Below are 21,974 nucleotides of genomic sequence, written 5' to 3'. Positions count from 1 at the left end.
TCCCCACCCCCCCCGGTCGATGTCGTGCTGTCGGTGAAATTTTCCGTGGCGCGCCATCTTGCCGTTTGTGTTCGCTATCTCCGCAGAGGGTGTTTGCGCTTAGACAAATTGCATCGGACCCTCGTTTCTTGCGCCCACGTAACATTCGTATACACACACAAACACACCGCACACGCGCGCGCGTTTCCCAAAAGGGAGACAATCACGAGACTCCGATATTATCTTTGTTTTGTATTGAGTTAATGAAATTATGCGAACATTACGTTGGGGATTGTGCGAATGTGTGAGAGCGAGTGCCGGCTTGTAACGAGAGCGATGTATATATATATATATATAAAAGAGACCAATTGAAATCAACAGTATATTTACGTGACGATAACAATTTTCATGAAGGAAGGGAAAAAAGAATCGCGCGCGGACCGCGCGCTTGAAACGTCGTCGTACAATATTTTCCAAACGAGCGGCCGTCATTTGGAAAACACAAAGTACCAACAGCGCGCGCGGGTCTCTCTCTCTCTCTCTGTATTAATAAATATGCGCGGTTTTGCGAAGCGTCCTCTCCGCCGGAGAGAGAGAGAGAGAGAGAGACCTGTACGGCCGCGGCGCGGCGCGGTGCTGCGTGTCGCCCCGCGTCTCCTCTCCCCCGGACAACCGAGAGAGCGCGGACGCATTACATCGTTGATAAGTTTTTTCAATTCGCGAACGTTAAAAAACAAACGCGTTGTGCCTTCGGTGCCCGGTTGGTCGCGCGGGCGGTCGATCTGTGAGCCCGGGCACGGCTCTCAAAATCTATTTTCATCGGCGGACAGATGTAACTTCGCTCTCTCGTGGCAGCGACGCGTGCATCGATCGTCAGATGTCTCTCGCCCACCCTCCCCTGCATACGGCTCTCTCTTCAATCTGCAGTCAATTGTTTCCAGCTAAACTGTTTGCCTTTCAGTCGGCACCCTTTTGCCGCGCAGCGCCGTCTATTTGCCCCGTTAAATGCGGCGCGCGCTTTCGAGACGCACCGAATTTTGCGACGCGAGACGTCGAGACGTCGCGCGCGCGTCGGGTCGTATAGGACTCGTGCAGCTAGAGACTTGGCGAAAGAGAGAGAGAGAGAGAGAGAGAGAGCCTTCCTCGGTTCGTGTACGGTATAACGATCCGATAATTGATATCGCTGATAGTTCGAACGCATATCTGTATCCGAATAGAGGCAGTATTTTACGGTATTGCCGTTTGTCGGAAAAAAGTCAAGCCCGATCTACAATTGCGTAAACGTAGTTGTAGTTGTAATAGGCCTTCTACAATTAGAGACCCTATAATAGGGAGTCTGGCCAAAGATGTCACTCTCATTGGCTAAGAAAGAATATGGCACGATCAATCGTTGCTGTTGAAATTTCCTTCCAAGCGCAGCATAATTTGAATATGATGAAATAATAAATTAAGAAAACCTTTCTATTTACTCTTGTTAATAATTAAATTATTTTATTAATAAAACATAAAAACACAGATTATAAAATATATAAAGTTTATAAACGTATAAAATATATAGATTATAAAAATAAATTATTTGATTACAGAATGCATTGTTTTGCTACTAAACATTTTTCGTCGCGGACGTTCTTTCGGACAGTTAATTTTAAATCTATATATTTAATGAAATATTTTATAATTTTAGCAGGTAAGTTATGACAATCCACGATCAAAATGTAATCTTAAAGAGCTCAGAACTATAAAATGACAGCTCACGGCATCGAGTACTTTTTGCTAATCGACGCTCGTCATGCGTTCCTTTTCCATAATTTTCCCGCGCAACACGTATAACTTGGATATTTCATTCCACTGTAAATGTTTACAGTATCGCGATTACATGTTGGATGTAACCTTTATGTGTTCCTAATGGACGCCATTTTATTTCTTACTAGAACATTGGCCAGACTCCCTATTATAGGGTCTCCATCTATAATAAGTCATAAGAAATTGACCACTCACAGTCGATTATTCTTCTCACATTCGATTATTATGATTGGTAAATTTCTTATGATTTAACACTTAAAACTTAAGTAATGGCTCATTGTAGAAGGCTCATAAGAATTGACTAATCGCAGTTGAATACGAGGAGACTATTCGACTGTCATTTTGGTCAACTCTTATAACTACAACCACTTACAACTATACGTTTACGCAATCGTAGATCGGGCTTAACATATGGATCGTTTGCAATATGGGTAGACGTTCTCAGCCGCAGCCAGGATGATTCGTCTTGCCGATATTAAAAAACTGCCGATCCCTTCGGCCCCGGCCGTCGCCAAGACGATTAGGTTGTCGCGCGGGATTCGATTACGACCGGATCTCGTCCCGGCGTGTTTAGTTTATTTTTACGCCATCGAGTACGCGCTTCTCTCTTTCCTGCTCTCTCTCTCTCTCTCTCTCTTTTTCTTTGGTCGTAATCACGGACACGATGAAATTAAGACGCCACCGCGTCTTATAGGTTTTCAATTCGAAAACAATTAATCACCACCGCCTCCCGCGCGCCCGTACCTTATCCGGTAACGGCTTAATTATAAAACAATCATACTCGGTCGGGGTACCGGTACGCGTAAAAGGCGATCGAGCGCCCTCCGTGGAATATGTGCTAAATCATCAGCAGGTCGTTTGTTAGCAGGTATCGGGACCTTTTTCCTGGTATAACTACCCACCGTGAGTGCACGAAATGAGAGACGATACCTCTACGACGATACACCGACAGGGTAATCTCTGCCCTCGTCTCTCTCCCGATGATCCACTTCAACGAGTACGCGTATAAAGTGACCAAACGTGCCTCCTTAAATGAATCAATCGAGCGAGAATTTTATCGATCTCTCCGATTGTAATTACACTTTTGGCATTAGGTATACGTAAAACGTTGCGTGTAATATTGTTTTAAATATTTGAATTGAAATCTGTTGGGTGTTATCGGAGATTGGAACGCATCATTGATACGACATTATTTCGGGCAGGTCGTTGCTCCTGTCTGAAAATGTGTTCCCGTGAAAACGATCCATTTTACGTGTTCTCGTACAATGACTCTTTCAATCGGCTTAAAAAGTGGCGATCCCGCACGAAAGTGAGCGAAAGGTGGGACGGGGTGGAGGGGAGAGAGAGAGAGAGAGAGGTCGATCGAAAAATATCGGCCGGTGCGTTCTTCCCAGAGGTGGCCTGACGATCGGGACGATCGATATCTCCTGTCAATCTCCTCTTTCCGTTTCTTTTACCCCAAAAACTGCCTCCCCCTCCCGTTCGCCGTGCCTCGCTTCGTCGTGGCTTCATTCATGCTCGAGGAATTCCTTCTGTTTACGAGTTCCCGAAGATCGCGGGGCCTCCCTGGCCGCTAACCGTCTCGTGGTCAGATTGTCAGTCGCTTAATTAACCGTGAAACGAGCGTGGGGTAGCCGGACACCATAGACGGGACCGCAGGACGGTAGGACATTCGATACACCCTCCGAACTCTCTCGTGCAAGAGCGACCTCGCTGGAAGAACGTTGGACGAGAAAGGAAGAGAAGGAGAGAGAGAGAAGCGGACTCGTTGGTTCTCTATGAGGTAGTCCTTGGAAAACATCGTAGGTAGATACGTATACCTGGTTCTAACTAGGTAACCGGACACCCCGATCGCAGGCTGATGGAATTCTATATCGCACAGGTGGTAGTGGCTGCGCACGAAAGTGCCTCCAGTGACAAAATGAATGTACCTCCTATCTTACCGCGGCTGGAACGAATCGCGCGGGAACGACATAATTTCTGCGCACGCACCCGGAACATTGTTCGATTAATTATTTCTCGAAGCGGAACCTCTCCCCTTCCGGCAAATGGGAACGTTCGATTTATACGCGCGATAATTTAAGATCCCTATCTCGCTTATTACCGGCACGTATCGATACTTTATCCAGTTAAAATGTTATATGTTTAGTATAAAAGTGAATGAAGCAATCGACCGGTATCGGTCACGTTTAATCAGTTTTTAATGCAACCGTTTAAGGGGATATCGCGCGACGTGCAATTATCTCACGCGTGTCACGCGATGTCCCTTAAAATTACGACCAGTAATTCACTAACTAAAAATCGTGCATTCTGCGAGAATAGTATACAGTTACATCAACGATGCTAATTGAACCGTAATTCCGTGCCGACAATTCGCGCATTCGATTTGTGCGTTTTGCGTTCGTCATAACGACGCCGATCGTTCCCCGTGTGCGTTTATTAGATTATTAAGGCTCGAGCAGGTGGTGCGTAAAGGAGACGAGTCGCGGCGCGAATCAGACTCGCGTAGATCAATCTCGGATGTGAAGTCTGTGGGTGATAAATCTCGCGGAGGTCGATATGCTCGCGCGCGCGCGGACGTATCTCGATATCGTTAATTATCCGTCAGGGCCGCGTTGTTACGGGACGCGTGTAATGAGCGGTGTCAGGTGATCGAGGCTTCGTTTGAGAGCGTATCGGTTGGCGCCGAGGTCACGCCAGCGTGAGCCATCTTCGCGCGTCAACACCTTCCTGAGAACGCGCATCGCGCGCGGGCATTGTAATCACCGCGTGTGATGTATCACGCTACATTAGACGTCCGTCGACGTTATCGTCGTTCTTTTTCTCATGATCCATGATCTCATGAGCCGCGAGCGCGTACCGAGGTACCCTAGATCGATAGCCGACAGTGAATTATGCGCGACGGTTCAGATGAAATTTTCACGACAGAGTCGATTTCGTCTTACGGAACGCATTCTTATTTAAGTTTCTCTTTTTTCTTTTTGTTAGATTTTACAATTGCAGATTGAGAGAAAAGCCCGTGCGAACGTACGTTGCTTAACTACGCTCAAATTTTAATTCAAAATTCAATTAAAATGATAACTGTTGCGTCCATAAAGACCATAGATGGCGCTCGAATAGCAAAAGAATGTTTTTAGTCTCTCTTCTGTGCTCTCTCTACGTTTTTTTTGGTGTTACATATATCTTAAAGAGCCTCGTTAACTCTTACGTTAACTAGAGTTGTGATTAAGAATCCTCCTCTATCTCCATCCTAAATCGAAGACATGATATTAGGTGTACAAATTGGTTCGGTCCGTTTTTTGTGTTCAAAAATGCATTCATTTCAAAACAAAATGTATGAACAGATTAATTAAAGTATTGTCCATCGCTGGCTACTACTTTTTCTCTTATATATCTTAATAAAGGGTCTCGCTAACTCTTACGTTAACTAGAGTTGTGATTAAAAATCCTCCTTTGCTTTCGTCCTAAATCGAAGACATGATATCAGTACAAATTGGTTCGGTCCGTTTTTCGTGTTCAAAAATGCATTCATTTCAAAACAAAATGAATGAACTTGTTCTCATCTCTCAGGCAATTTTTGAATTCCATCTCGAAAAAATGACTCGTCTTTGGAGGCGATCCTCTTTTGGTAGATGGACCGAACTAATTTGTACTCCCAATAATAACACTTAATGTGCAGATCACGGTCGGTCGTATCGAAAGGTCGCACACACGTGATAATAATAGCCAATGTGAGAGAGGCTGCAGACGCGGCGCGACGTTTAGCGCCTCTGTATGTGAAGACACGCAACCGCGCATTAACTCGGCACCGCGAGAGGGAAAAGGGCGCTCACGATGGCATCTCATCGCTATATTTCACTGCCGAGTCCGGGAACAAAGCGTTGCGAGAGGGGTATCGGTTACCTCATGAGCCCCTATGAAAAGAGTACTCCACGAGTACTCTTTTCAACGCCTTCAACAATTCCTCCCTCCTGACGGAAACCCTCTTTTCTTTCTTCTCTCTCTCTCTCTCTCTCTCTCTCTCTCTCTCTCTCTCTCTCGCACCTTCGACCGCATCACGTCCTCCTCGTACCTCCCCGTTTCCTCCCGAGTTCCTCGGCAGTCCGCCTCGACGCGATCCTTCTTTTCAACGCGCATAATACGCTCCTTTAGCCCCCTAATGAGCGGCAATTACTGTGTCTCTACGGCTAACGATCAGTGACGATCGATGATCCCTCTCTCGCGCGCGGAGGGCCCCCGCGTGCACGCCCTCCGTGAACCGGCGACCATTTGTTCGGGAACGAAACAAAGCCGGGGCCGGTAACGCGCGATAACACTTGGTCGGTGGAGGGATCGATGAAGTTGCAGCATCTCTCTCCCTCCCTTCTCCTCCCCGCCCCTATCTCTCTCTCTCTCGGTCCGCACGCGTGTTCCGTGTGTGGAAAATCGTTCTTATACATTCGTTGAAGAGGCGCTCCGAGCCAGCGGAATATTAATGAAATGACGATTGATGCCAGGCTAACCTCTATATGTCTGCAATTACTCGTCAAATAGGAGGATGATTATTAGTAGGTAAGTCTCGAGACGTCTGACACTTAACGGCTGGCATGTACTCGGTTGTATATGTACGCGAGTGTATTATCGAGTTTTATAAATATGGGATAATTCTCTTTGAGAAAAAACGTTCCCTTTGTACCGTAACGTCCGTCCCGGCGTGACACACCAGAATACTTCCACTCGATCTTATTGTTCTATCCAATCTTCTCATTAAAAGGCAACATTGTATACGGCTTCTACGTGTGTTGTAATTCACGATCGTTAGGCACCGAGGAATTGCGACGTCGGGGAGAACATATTGCTGCATGCTCCGCGGCCGTAATCATGGCGCGGGGGACTCATTTCGCCAGCCGAAGCATGAATGAGCACTCTCGATGAATGATCTCGCATTTACACGTTCAAGGCTGATCGAATTGTACCAAACGCGCGAGACAATGGCTGGTTTCCGATTCATCCGAATGCAAATAATAATGTTTCGTTTGAATTTGAAATTCGCTTTCGTTCGTACACACTGCGTGCCCGACGATCGCAGAGCGCGCGATAAATCTCGATCGCGCTGATTCACAATTACAGCGCTCGCGTTTACGAGAGCACCGATCGATCCTCCACCCCCCGCCCCTCTGCCGAATCGTTCGGATTAGCGGCCGTGGAAAAACGGCAAAAATCCCGGCGCGACGATGAAAACAAAAATTCGTCGGGGACCTTCGGGCGCATCCGACAACGCGATTCCATTCGCGTTATAATGTTATTTTCGTGCTTCCGCCGAATATGATCGTATATTCCTTCGAATATAGATCTGCGTCACGTGAGCGGGCGCGAGATGAAGACCGCCGCGTGTCACGCCGCCGTTGTCAATATCTCGCTCGTCCAACACAAAGGAGAGAATCGGGTCCGCGGAGGAGAGAGCCTCGACCGTGCCGGAGCGGCGCGGCGGTGTGCTGAAGATACACCGAAAGCGCGCACCCTGCGGTCGTGTGCGTTTGTGTGTACGGAGAGATCGAGAGAGAGACGTGTATCGGACACGCACGTCACCGGGGCGCGATTCCGTGTACGAATCGATATCATCGTACGAATTAGTAGCTTGTGGTCCAATATCTCGCCCTAATATTCCCCTCCCCCAACCCCCCTACTATATGTTTGAGAGAAGAGAACCCCCACGGCGACGGCGCGTGAAAACAGGCATCCGCCGCCGCACGCCGTCGGTCCAACGCTCGGTGAAACAAAAAGCGATCACGGGCGGAAACAAGTGACAGCTGGCCCGTGCACGTCAATTGCCTATTTGTAACCTCTCGCCCCCTTGCCGTTTCGCCGTCTCCGTAGGAGCCGCGTCTAATTATTTGCCGATGGACAGCTCCGACGTGGTCGCCGCGCGCTCCTGGGTTCTCCTTTCCTTTGAGAGCTCGTCAGACCGCGGACGGAAACGTTCGTCGCAGGCGTTGCCTTTGTCAGCGAGATATACCGGGTCAATCGTGTGCCGCGCCATCAAAGCGGATTGATAACGCAACTTAAATTAACCGACGCCGACGTGTGCGGGATTTTAAATCGGGCACGTGCCAGGGAACGCGTTACGAGTATAGGCATACGACGTCTATTATGCGTATCCCGTCCTTCGAATTAATCAGCGTCGGGTTTTAGATATCTCGCGCGGTCTTCGCTCCGCGCGCGAACTCGGCGCTGCACCGAGCACTTAATTATCGTCCCGGCACATACAGTTATTAAGGCGACGCTTGGAGAGACGGCCGAACTTAATCGATGTCGATAAAACACGATTTTTAATTATAATTAAAAAACAGGACTACGAGCCAAAATTCGTTAATACTATATATAAAGGTGTTAGTAAATATATAATGTCATCACAGTTAAAAATATATATAAAGTTTAATAAAATTTGAAAAACATACGTTTCGACCTTTATTAGGTCATTTTCAATGTTAAAAGTCGCAAGAGCGTTAACGATGTACAAACTATTGTATTATAAGATTATAAAAGCGAAAGAGATATGTATAAAAATATCAACGAAAAATATGTATATAAATATAAAAATATTTTGATGTGAGTGTTTAATCTCACTCGCATAATTAAGGTCTTAATCATATCGTCACACCAGCCAGAGTCCAACAAACAAAGCAATCGTCTAATTATGTAGTTTTTGAAATACTCCACATTTCTAAATCAAATCGTAAAATACGGTATCAGTAAAAAAAATGAATATAATGTAAGAGTCAATTATCAATCAGTAAAGACAGTCGATTCTCAAGGTAATAAATTGAAATGAATATAATGTAAAATTTTTAATTCCTATTAAAATATTACATACATCAAGTAAAACGTTACGTACATTTCTTGTTCAGCTGTATCTTATATATCGCTTAAATATCAGGTTATGTACACTCAAATCGTATTTCTCGTGCCATTTCCTTTGTAAGCTTCAAAATCATAATTTGAAGGTCTCACGGTAATCTTATAAATTAGTCAAATCGGGAAAAGTCTTTTTCGTTTCGATATATGCTTGCATTCATTTATATATACGTGAAGAAAGAACCTACGTCGTAATTTTTGGGGGGATTCTCATACCGGTTTGGACTTTCCCGGACTTGTTTGTGTTTTCCCTTTTATTCTGGAAGAGGATTTTTTATTCTGTACAAGGAAAACGAAATATGGCACACGGAAAATACGGAACGAGTGTTCCGTCGGTAACTCCAGCATCCCCTTAAATCCGCGTTTTCACTCCCCTCCGCGCTCGGCGCTTTTCTGCGATCGCGTTCGCGATCTCGCGAATGCAGAATGCCCCGGTGATGCCAGTCTCGCGCTCGGCCGCCATCAATCATACGGTTACCTCCGCGCGTAACAACCCCCTTGACAAAAAGCTGCCACGCGAATTGCACGACCACCCCGTAGGGGTGATACGTGGCGGTAATACCCGAGTTCTTTTTCATCGCTTCCTGAATATCGCTGAGAATGTCGAAATACGGAATCATTAGTAACCGCCTCGCGCGCGCGCGCTCACGATTCCAGGCCGCGATTCCGTCTCGCTCCTCGAAGCGGCCCCGCTCTCTGCCCCAGCAATCTATCACGAAGGGCTCGTGCGAGCAGGTGTCATGGCAGTCTGGCCGCTAATGATCCTGGACATCCAACGTGGAATTAATCATTGCCTTTGTCTCTACTGCTTTTTGCCCGCTACGCGGCTTTTTGGCGGTGGTTCTCTCTCTCTCTCTCTCTCTCTCTCTCTCTCCCTCTCGACGAATCGCGTGTTCGTTGCTCTCGCTGGTTATTATCGTCGTTAATTCGCCGACCAATGCTCCTCAGGCTCCCGGTGCCTCTCGATGACGAACGCTGCTTTTCGGAAGGATCATCATCGATTCGATTACTAACGACACACGTAGAACGATCGTAGGCCGCCGGGATAATTAATTGATTATACGAAATCATTTTTTAATATTAGCCCGTCCTCCCGTAATGTGACTCGCACACTCTGACGCGTGTTAATTCTTTCTGACACATTCCGTATCCACTGCGCGTCGAATGGCGGTAATATTAAATTTACGCGTAACGTAACTTCGAGACTGACAGAAATCTATAATGGACAGTGTTGGTGGCCTTAATGTTTTCCCGCGTCTAAGACTCAAAGGTTAAGTTGATTTAATAAAAGTCGCGAATGTGGCGAAGGCAGCATTATTTATAGACACACGATGTGTGTTCACGCGGCTTTTGTCGCAACGACGACACGGGAAATCGAACGGTCCGTCCGCGCGCGCGCGCTCGTTGCGCCTCTCTCGCTTATGTGCGGGGATTATGATTTTTCTCTCCCGCAAAAATATATCCCGCGCCGTGCAATTTTCTCACGCTGGCGCTTTCCGAAACGGGAGTTCCACCTGATTCGCCGTCGTACATCTGTCGTCCATCTGCGGGCGGACGGATTCCCGAAGAGCCGCACGGCCGCGCGCGGAACATTTTTCGCGGTGGAAGATTGCGCAACGCGATGACATCCGCGTCTTCTTCCATATTCCTTTCTCGTTTAGGGTCATCAAGATAACGGCGCGGTACCGCACTGAGTGACACTTGACCGTGACTCGAAGAAGAAGGTACCGGAAGGCATGTAGTAATGATTCGAAAGGACGTGCATCTCGCACACCGGGGAGACTTCACGCGACCATAAATCCTGCCGTCTTTTCTGGACGCTGATTTAAGTTTTATGCAAAAATCCACGCGCTTCCTCCAGGTGCCTGCGAGAAATTATTTCCCGAGGCGACACGTTGTTTAACCAAACATAAATCCACGCGATAGAACGAATGGATGAATCTTTACGGTAATACAATATTTTCTCTCTCAGGAGAAATGCACACTTAATTTTCCATATTTTCTCTGAAAGAAAGACTGGTCGAAAAACCATTTGGGCCAGTTTCACCAACGCCGATTACTTAATCGACTGTAAAACTGACTAATCACATTTGCTGTTTAGTAGAACCATCTTTAAAAACCTACGTGATATTATCCTTATTTACTTAAATCTAATGACATGTATCGTTTGTTTAAAAGTTTTGATATCAATAGTCGGCGCCAAATTAAATTCTACTATCTTGAAAAACCTAAGAGGTACTATCCTTACACTTACTTAATTTTAATGACATTTATCATTTGTATAAAGGATTTGATATCAACAGTCGGCGCCAAGTTAAATTCTATCCTATTCCAGTCCAAGTGGTTTAATTCTTCTTTAAAAGAATTATATTTTTCCATATCTTCTCTGAAAGACAGATATGTATAGAAGTAAATAATATTTTGTCTAAAAAGAGGAACCGCGGGCGAGCAGTGAAAGCGAGTAATGATGTGATTCGCGGCGTCGCATTGCTACAAAGTACAATACAAATCTCGTCGTTGAACAAAAAAATGTGTAACGTGCGTGGAAGCGTATCCCTTCCATCGTTCGTAATCATTCGAACGAAAACAACAAGAGAAAAAGAAAAAAAAAAAGAAAAGAGCGCAGTCGGGGTCTCGCCGTTCACAAAGGAAGGAAGTAACCGGCATCGCGAATCCTGATGGAAGAGAACAAGGTTGGGGTGCTGCAGCGAAGAGAGGGAGGTGATAGTGGTGTAGCGACGCAGAGGTGGCAACGCAGACGGGATTCTGCGTGGAAACGCAAACAGCGCGGGGGTCTCTAATACACCGGGGACTTTATCAAAATCTGATAACTTCGGAGGCGAAGGCAACGCCGAAAGAGGAGAGAGAGCTCGGGAACACGCTCGAGCTAAGCCACCCCCGAAAAGCCGGCTACCCGCGGAGGGTTGCCGAGGTGGTTATATTCCCTCCCGTTCCCCTCGTAGCCTCGCCTGGCCGTAGACGCCCCCTTAGGAAGCCTCGAGTCTCTATCGCGCTCAGGCACCGAGTTCCCTTGGACGTAACGCGAACCAGTATACATCTGTATATATATTCGCGCGAGGGTTTCTCTTTTTAAACCCCCCCCCCCCCCCGCCCCACGCTTTGCATAATTAACAACAACGCGGTCCTACCCGAAATGGATAACGAGATTTGCAACGCGAGCCTAATAAAGGACACAGGCTGTATAACGATTGAAAGAGTCACGCACTTTGGCGATTATACTCTCCGATCGGCGTCGCAGTTTGATAATCGATTGTACCGGACGGTGCGGATCTTCTCCAACTTCTGTCTCGACTATCCATGTTCCACCGCAAAACGCGACGGAACACGAACTCTCACCCCGCCGGGCGGAGCGGCACCAGCGGGAACCTACCCATTCCTCTCTCTCTCTCTCTCTCTCTCTCTCTCTCTCTCTCTTTCTCTTTCGTCCCCGTAATATATAGCTCTTACATACACCCACACGGGGATACTTTCACACACGTAATCTCGTCGGCCTGGTATCTCCCACACAGACGTGCATGCTACGTGCGAGCGCGGAGATTGCTCCGGGGCTTTCGGGGTTGAGCATATTGAATAACTCGCTCGCTGGACCGCGAAAATATACCGCGAGGCTGGCAGTATGCGGATCGACGTTTCTGAAAGGACCTTCCAGGATCCTCGGGGCGGACGCCGTATCCTGATGTCTACGTGTCTACCTAACCCAGCCTGGGTCAGGACGACGACGACGAGGACGACGACGAGTGCGCGGTATATAGTAGATTCGCTCTTGCTTCACCCCTATGTGTCAGAAACTGAAAATGCACCACGGAAGGAATTTCGTTACGACGCGACGGGAGCTGCTACGTTCTTCGCGAGCGCCGACACGTGACGAAAATGAAACATTTGGGACGCGCGTCTCGACGATGCCCTCCTCGCGCTCTCCCGCACTCCCGAAACGAGGCGCAAACGACGACTTGGATGGTAATAATCCCAGAAGCGTGTCTAAATTGGCGATCACATTGACGTAAATCGACGCGGAGATAACGCCGAAACGAACGGGAATATATATATATTCCGTGTATAAATTTTCGTTTACCGCGCCAACCGAAATGATAAAAACGGCGGCACCGTGAAATTTTTGCCACGGAATGTACTTATTTACTAGGATTTTACAGTCTGATCGTTGGCGGATTTTATCAATCGGGAATTAAGCTCTTTACAATGCGCGCAGGATGCCTTCCCCGCCCGATGTTGTTCAGAATTCATAATTCGCGAATAAAAAGGGAATTGCCTAAAAGAGTGGAAAGTACGGCTGATAGATGGAAAAATGATGAAAAAAGCCGCTATATTTTTTTTTTTTTTTGTGTGGATTACATTATTCAGCGTTTCGGAACTAACAACGATTGTAACAAACTGCGTTATCCAGTGATGCAAAATATCTCTTATGAATTTTTTAATGGTATGCTTTTTTCCGCGTCGCGGCTAATGAACGCTACCTGTACTCGGTGACCGAGTTATTAAATATTGGAAGCACGTAACACAAAAAGCGCAAAAACCCATTTCGATATAAATATGAATTGGACGCGGAGGAAAAATTACGGGGGCAAAAGTCCTCTATATAATGTTGGGGATATAATTGCGTAAAGCCGTATTTTATCTAAAAATTATCCGAAATAAAAAATTATCGCAGTTCGGTTTTTGCGCGCGCCCCGCGCAATGCAGACGCACACACGGTATTAATTCTGCATAATAGAAGTATTATAAATAAGTAATCACGTTATATTTGCGTAATTACTTATTTACAATGTTTCTCCATGATACGGTTAGTAATTAGTAATTGCGAGTACTATCGATAACAAATAATGTCGATATTGTTAATAACAAGTATAATGATGAATGCAAACTAAGAAATCTAAGAATAATACGAGGTTTATCATAACGGTGATCTCTACTTCTTAACAAATAAATTGAAGATTACAAGGACTCTTTTATATAATAATAATTAATAAGAGTCAAATTACAATTTAAAATCTAAATCTGATAATTTATTCTAATATTATGTATTGCGAAGAATATCACGTAATTTTTTGTAGTGGAAGCCTACCTTACACGCCTTGATAAGTTATTAAATCGAGATTCTATATAAAGAGATATCCGCGTGTCGCACTTGCGAGAATTTGCGAATATCGATAGACCTCTGATGGCGAGTCGACGTAGTGATATTCTTCGCAATATTTATCCAAAGATAGGAAATAACGTTCTATTAATATATATGTAGTCCCCCCTCCCTAAATATTTGCGCGCCGAAGGATTTCGGTCTTGAAACGCAACTATTAAATGCTAAATCCAGAAACTGTTAATTTTACTTATCGAAAAGACTTACAATGTATTATCCGCGTTGTTACAGCCTGCGGTTTTTGAAAACAAAATCTATTTCTGAAATATCTTCAAACAATAGTATATGTTGTTACGATATAAATTCCGTACGCGCGTCGATGTTTTCGAGAGGAAGACGCGGGAAGCTTCGGGAGGGGTTTTCTATCTCCCTACGTCTATCTGGATGTACAACAGCCGAGAACTCTCCCGTCCCGAGATTCGACGGATTACGTGCAGGAAAATGTGGCTCGGGGCCAGACGCGGAATGTCATTACGTCGGGTAACGATAGGTACGTCGCAGCCATTGTTGGATTGCTTCAGTTGAACATAGGGCTGTGTGACTAGCATAAGCGATCTTCTTTCTTTCTTTTTTTCCTTTTGAGCCATTTTTCGTATATTGTTTAAATAACGGCTGTAAAACAGCACGCTGTGCATTTCGACGAACGTCGTTCTCTCTCGATCGGTTGAATTAAATTAACATCTCTCGATGACGTTCTGAAAAAAAATTGCTATTTACATTTCGTAATTAAACGTTTCCGAGGGATCGTTTCACGAATTTACGTAAGATAACGTGTTGTCCACTTCACGCACGTATATGAAATATGCGTACAGCGGTGTTCCTACAGTCGCGCGATTTATCATCACGTTACAAAGAAATTCTGGCACAGTTTTCATTCGATCGTATCGCGTTGCATAATTTGTAAGAATTATGCAATATTATGTTCCGCTTAATAAATCTTGTATTACGCGTACATTTTCTCGCGACGGCAAAGCAACGCGCAGCCGAACGCGAGAACACGATCTGTTTTACCGTCAATGACGCAACTATACACGGTCCTGTACTTACACGCGTTGATTATGTGGCCGCGCGAGTTATATAAACATTTTTCTGCATTTTTCACGAACGCGCGATCACCATACGACGGTTCAGAGACAATGCATACGTTTCGAATGTATATAAGCTTCGCTCGCCGCGCGAGCTCATCAAGATCAATTAGAGCAGTACGGTTGAGCCATCGTCGTCCGTTAACGATATATCAATTACAGCGTTAGACGGAGGTAATGACTATTAATGACTTCATTCAGAGCGCAATAATTACACGATGCAATGGGGACAGATCTAGGTCGGCGCTATTTTTCCACAACAGAACGACGACAGTTTTATCGCGTTTCGGTTATCGACGTTCGTTCTGATTTACGATTGAAATAACGCACCGATGAATTGGCGCTTTAAATCCTCCAGAATATAGTATCGCGAGTCACTCGCAAGATCGTGCTCGGTTATCGATATACGAAATACTCACTCGATACAATATTCGACGCTTCAAACGTGTTTCTTAACAACTTTTCAGCAAAATCGAACGATACAAATCGAACGATACGATCAGAGCGACAAAAAGTACCGAGAGCGGCGCGGGTTTAATTATTTCTAGCTACGTATATACATCGAGAATCTTTCGATGCATTTCCTACGTCGGACGAACGCTTTTCGCATCGATTTCTACAGTGCTACTTGCTCTTTTCACCTGAAAGCCATCTAATTAACTTTCAGTGTCATTTAGATGGTGCGTTAGATAAACATCTTTGTTCCCAAGGTGGAAAATCAAAAGCGCGACGCGCGTTCGGTGTAACATCGCGCATGCAAGGTCGCGTGTTGGGAGATGCGGAAAGCTGCCTAGGATTCCCGGGGAAGCAATAGCAAAAATGTTCGGGTAGGTCTTCCAAGAACTCATAAATCACCGACGACAACATCCGGTGTTCGCGCGTGGAGACTATTCCCTCTAACGAGGAGGGGAGGGAAGAGGTGCAGCTTAGAGGTGGGCATAGAAAACCCACCTCGAGTTTCCCTTTTATAGGCAAATAATGGCGGCGTCGGGCGATAAATAGCCGAACAATACCGGCCGGCGGACCGTTACCTGCTCTCGCGACGGAACCGCTCGTGTCGAATCGAATTGACAGGTGGCAATTCCCAACGGAGACTACTTCCGTTTTTCTATCGACTGCACGTCCAGGCGATGATCCCCTAATAATGACTAGCCGTGATTCGGCGTGTCGGAATTCATCCCTTTTGCCAACCCTTATATTACTTTCACGCATCATTTTTCTTCGTTTTATGGAGGCGAAGACGACATTTTCTTACACGAATGTCAAATATCCTCGTTAAACATCCTCATCTGTCATCGACGATCTCGTTATGATCGATTGCAGGACTCGAGGAGATACACACACAAGAAAAAATAAATCAGAGTATAGCCAGTAATGGGCCCAACTCTTTCTAAATTATAATCCAGTTTTCTCGCTATAGTCTGCTTTATTTCTTTGATTAGAATAAATTACGTATACTGGCATATTAACGATTTTTTTTTTGTTGTAAATGAAAATCTAGAAGATCGTTTTGTCTGAAAACTCTTATTTTAGGATTAATTAATTCTGGCTTTGTCGAGATCGTTAGTGACAGTTCTGTAATTTCGCTTATTTCAACTTGTATCATATCGCTATTTTGATAATGTATTTTTACTTATATATGGACTCTCTTCTTATTCCATTGACAAGAATACCATATTTTATGCCATCTGACATTCAAATTTTCATCTTATTGACTAAAGCACGAAGAATACAAACTGATATACTGTCAAATTTTATATAGAATAACAAATTTTGTATTAATATAATATATTTCTATAAAATTGTAATTTTGAAAATTGTATAACATTGAAAATAAATGACCCGATCGGAGTCGAAACGTCTGTCGATTTTGTAGCTACATGTTTTAATATTAAAGTTTTAATTTTTGTACATCACTGGCTCTTTGCCCTTTATTATTTTAATGTCTTATTTTAGGATTCGTATAATTAATGAAACATACATTAATCAAGAAATAGTAAAAAGGGTATATATGTGCGTGATATCTCCTTCATCTTCTTACACAAAGGCGAGGAGAGCAAGAATCTGAGACTGATTCTAATGTTATTTTAAAGCTATCGTGGACTTGAGCATTCGAGTATATCGCCATATGGAAGGATAGAGAAAGAGAGAGTGAATGAGCGGGGGGAGAGGAGAAGGAGAGAGAGAGAGAGAGAGAGAGAGAGAGAGAGAACGCGATGTCAAAACACAATTTGAAAGACGTAATTCGAAAATCGTCGTTCGCCCGACGGCAGCGACCCTCCGTCGGACGTCAAAATGAAATTATGCGACCCTCCACAACGGGGACCTTGGGGCAGGCACAAAGGCTCGTTTGCCGAGGACACAGTACAACAATCTGTCTAAAGGGACCTAAACCACTAATCGTTTTGCGATTAACTTCCATTAAACGCTACTTAATGAACAAAACTTTCCTTCCATGTCGTGACCAACCGCAGACGGATCTCCAAGACGTTCTTATATGTGAATCGAGCTTCTTCGTTTTAACCTCGCGGAGTAACTTCATTCGCGTGATATTTTAATAAAATCATCGCTTCGAGAGGGGTTTACAACGATCGGATTTGACGAGTATTATATTATTGTATCGCGAGATGAGTGGCGGTGGTTATAGAATACGAACGATTTTTCAGTAAGCCACACCGGCGGAGTATGTCTTCCCATATGGATTCATTGTTTAACCACGTGTGATGGAGAGACGGGAGGATACGTCCTCTCTTCCGGAAAACCGTTTCAATGTTTATTTTTTTAAACGGCAATCCGTCTTGGTGCCGTTTAAGAATTTGCACGCGTATGTTTTAACAATAAATAATTATCGTATGATCGTTATAATGATAATCTAGTATTTTTGGTATCACGGATTCAATAATTTGTACTGTTATCAATGAACTGGCGCTCTCGAGTATCGGCGAGAGCTTGTTTGTTGATTTAGCGCGTATTTGATGACTTTGAAGGAGATCTGAACGTATGCGAATACATTCCAGACACCACCGAGTGGCATACACGAAATATTTCATTGTCTCGAAGAGTAAATATATTCCATCAGTCTGTTATAAAGATCGGATATAAATACGTATAACATTCTCCCGTCCCCCGCCCCACCGCGTTTAGATAAAGCGTACTTCATTAGAACCCGTCTGTATTGATCTATCATTAATTCCACAGTGAAAAGAGATTTGCAATTCGACCAAGTTCGAACCATTTCACGGAATTTGACAAGCCGGCGGTGGACAAGTTTGACAGAATCGCAATAGAAGTGTTTGCCCGGGCGATCAGCAATTCTCTCAGCAGTCTATCCTGTCCGGTTAAAGGAAAACGACGTAGGGAAAATATACGATTAGTTTTACGACACACCTGTTTTTCGCCGCAGCAGCGCGATCCCTCTGCCTCCTATTCTTGAACCAATTTCCAACTTGCGTCGGTGTGAGTCCCGTCGCGGCGGCCAGCTCCCTCTTCTTCCCCGGATTCGGATAGGGATCCTGGAGATACCATTCCCGTAGCAGCGATCTGGTCCGTTCCTTGAAGCAATGCGTCTTCTGCTCGCCGTCCCAGATTGTCCTCGGTAATGGGAATTTCTTCCTCACGCGATACTTGTCCACGGGACCCAGCGGCCGACCGCGGAGCTTCTCGGCCTCCTGATAGTGCGCCTCCAGCCACATCGCTTGCAATTTGCCGTGCGAGTCCTTGGTGAACTTGTGCCTCTCTAGTATGGCGTAAAGCTCCCGGTAGTGTCCCGAGTGAAACGCCACGATGGCTCGCGCCCTGAGGACAGCTTCGCTCTGGTTGAGTTCCTGAATATTGGGATGAGCGACCGGAAGGCTCCATAGAAACCTAGCCAGCCTCTCGATGTCGCCGCTTTCTTCTAGGGTTTCACAGACCGTTGCCACTTGGCTGACTGAGAAGGACAGTGTTGGCAAAGCAAGATACGGACAAGGTACGAGCGGACCGTTCGCGTTTGGCGGCGTGGTCCCAGCGGCGGACATCTTCCCGAAACGGTGATCCTCGCGCGATACACCAATTTTGACTCAGCTTGTCTCCTTGGAGTGTTGATGACGACGACGACGACGGCCCGGATTTGTCGCGGTTCAGGAAACACGCGGCTCCGATTTATGCTTGCTCTTGGACCTTCTCATGGTTCGCCGGAGTCACGCGCGGTATGTTCGTTCATTACAAACGGACGTGACGTCACGGGACAATCATCCACTTCACTTGTCGACACTACGAAATGTTGAAGTTCGAATGGTACAAACAGAATCAGGTGTTATGACATCTGGAGGGAGACAGCGCGAGAAGAGTCTCAATCTCTCACGAGGCGAGAGAACGATCGCCTGTAATTTCCGCGGATACTAAATTCCGAAAGCCCACATTGGCGATTCTCTCCCTCTCCCTCTCTCTCTCTCGCGCGCGCGTGCACGTCGCGACCCGTCACTGATTAATTTCGAAACAATTCCCGAGGAGCGGCACGTGACAACGTCTGAATTGGAGCTGGTACGCGTTGCGAGGAGATCCCGGAGCCCATTGAAGATCGCTGTCAGGTGGGTACGCGCGACCGTTCACCAGGTCGCTCAGGTAACACCCACTAAGGCCAGGCGCGCTGACGTTCTTTCCACGTCGTGGGGATATCACGCGAGGCCGCTGTTGCCTGGATCGTATCGGATAGCAAACTGGTTTCGTTTACAAGCCGGCATCTCAGCACCGGCCCTACCCAGCATGATACGTTTGTACGCCCGTTGCAACCGGGCTGTCTCGCTGGCGCTCTAGACCTCTACCTCTACCTCTCTGTCACACTACTTCCACCCCGTCCGCGATCCTTCCCGTAGAGGTACAGCCGAGAAAAGAGACGGCGATAGACGGCGCTGGGGAGGGGGGGCCAATGCACAGACCACGCCTACCAAGTACACCGGGATTGGCCGGATCCCATTCACGTAGCCATGGTAACCTTTCTTCGTCCTTCCGTTAGGCAGCATAGGGAGCTACGGTTGTGTCGGTTAATTATCCCTTCCACGTAGAGTCGGGCCGGTTACGCGATCCCCACCGTGAAGCGTTCTTCCCACCACTATCGTCGCCCGCGGGCACCTCTCACGCCTTCCCCTCTCCGACAGGCGGAAAGGAAGCGAGACGAGGGAAGAGGGAGAGAGAGCGATCGATGCACCTCGCAAAATGTGGGACGGAGAGGTCGGTAGCCCGGTAGAGGGGGGAGAAGCGACATGATCCCATGAGCTGCTGCTGTTCCTGCCGCCGTGACGCCACTGCTGCTGTTGCTTCTGTTGCTGTGATCTCGCGACGAACTGTTTTCGACGTTGGACTCGGTTGTACCCGAGTGATAGCTGGATAAGATTGATAGGCTGCCAACCATCCGCTCTCAGACTAGCGCGTTTACGTTATTTCGCTTACTTTTAGTTTATATTCCTCAGTGTGCGAATTTCTCGATGTTTCCTTCACTGATTTTCGCTCCTTCGTTTATATCTTGTATCCAGCTGGCAAATATTTTATCTAATGACGCACTATTCTTCGTACGACGATTTAATTCACAGAAGAGACATTTCGTTTTTATAAATTAACGAATTAATTGCAAGAATCAATCCTCTCTCTCTCTCTCTCTCTTTCTCTTCAGAAATAAGAATGTTCAATATCTTTTTTCGCAGTATTGATCAGAAAGAATATTCAACTCTATCAAAATGCGGCTTCGTTAAGATGACACAGCCATTATGTACTGAAGTATGACATTCAACTTTCGTATGGAGAAGCCTTATATTTATAATCGAGTAGATCTCATACCTCAGACTGAGCGGCGACAAAAGTTAGCGTATTGAAGAATCGAGAGCGCGCGACGGCGCCGTTTTATCGAACGCGCAGCCACCGCACAGCGAAGTCTTAGTCCCGCGATATAGATATTCTGATTTTATTCTCCTTCGGTTTTATTTCAGTGCAGCCCGACGAATTTCATTTTAAACCTGCAAATATGTATGTGAATTCTGATAATTTGTGTTTATAAAAGGACCCAACTGTCACAAGTAAGAAAATAGCTTACCTGGAAACTTTTTTTATAAGAAGTTTAAGAGCGTAACTGAGACTGTAATAACTTTTATTGTAGAAATTTAAATTTATGTTTTATAAAGATCGTATAATTTTCAAGTTTCTACTTGAAAAATTCAATATTCGAATCCTTTCAATTTATATAGCGTTAAAACGTTAATATATACATTTAGGTGCTGCTGTTATTCGCAAATTGAAAGCATCGAGTGACATATAATATCTCTTGATGACATTTCGGTGCGAATAACGCTCACTTCGGGAGTTAATGTATAAAACCATCTTTAACAACCTACGTGATATATTATCCTTTATATTTACTTAAATCTAATGACCGTAACATTTGTATAAAAGATTTGATATCAATAGCCGGCGCCAAGTTAAATTCTCTACTATTATTTAAATTCTACTAAATTAAAAAGTAAAACCCACGTGGTACTATCTTTATCTTCGTGTACAATAAAGCCTAGTATACGTCTTTCTCTTATTGAAAGATCTTCCTATTTCAATCTAAGTGGTTTAATTCTTCTTTAAAAAAAAATTATAATGCTCACTTCGGGGGTTAATGTTATATGCAACGAGAGCGCGTTAAATCTCTCGATCGATTCGTAATAATGAAAAAGTAAACGCGGTTTCGCCGTGGCGGATGACTCCTTCCGATTGCTCTCGTTTACGTTACCCTCGACGGCCGTTCCGTTACACGACCGGCAACCCGACAACGGCTGCGATTGGTCAGGGTTAAATCGGATTACGGGACGAGAGCGGGATTACCTCGAGTTTTCCGAAAGATTCTATCCGCGATTATATAGTCTCGTAGTTCGTGGGATGTGCTCTCGTATTTTCTCCTGTCACAATCTGTCATCCATCCGTCTACGTTCGACGTATGTTATTTCTATACCTGCAATATTATACTTTAAAAAGAATTAATGTTTTAATATACTTACCCAGTGTGACATTCATTTCATTGAGATCAC

At 45.4% G+C, this 21,974-nt stretch overlaps 1 protein-coding gene across 1 annotated transcript in view; it reads right to left on the bottom strand.

Annotated features, from left to right (window-relative positions):
• Optix (optix) overlaps positions 1 to 18,950 on the bottom strand; it is a 57,499-nt gene extending 38,549 nt beyond the window's left edge. The window contains exon 1 of the mRNA XM_018546886.1: positions 18,322 to 18,950. Within this exon, the coding sequence (XP_018402388.1) occupies positions 18,322 to 18,950 (629 nt within the window). The remainder of the gene's footprint in view (positions 1 to 18,321) is intronic.
• Between the last annotated feature and the right edge of the window lie 3,024 nt (positions 18,951 to 21,974).

The sequence above is a fragment of the Cyphomyrmex costatus genome, unplaced genomic scaffold, assembly GCF_001594065.2.
Source record: "Cyphomyrmex costatus isolate MS0001 unplaced genomic scaffold, Ccosl1.0 scaffold6, whole genome shotgun sequence".
Classification (NCBI taxonomy): Eukaryota; Metazoa; Arthropoda; class Insecta; order Hymenoptera; family Formicidae; genus Cyphomyrmex; species Cyphomyrmex costatus.
This window is presented reverse-complemented; position numbering and strand designations above follow the sequence as displayed.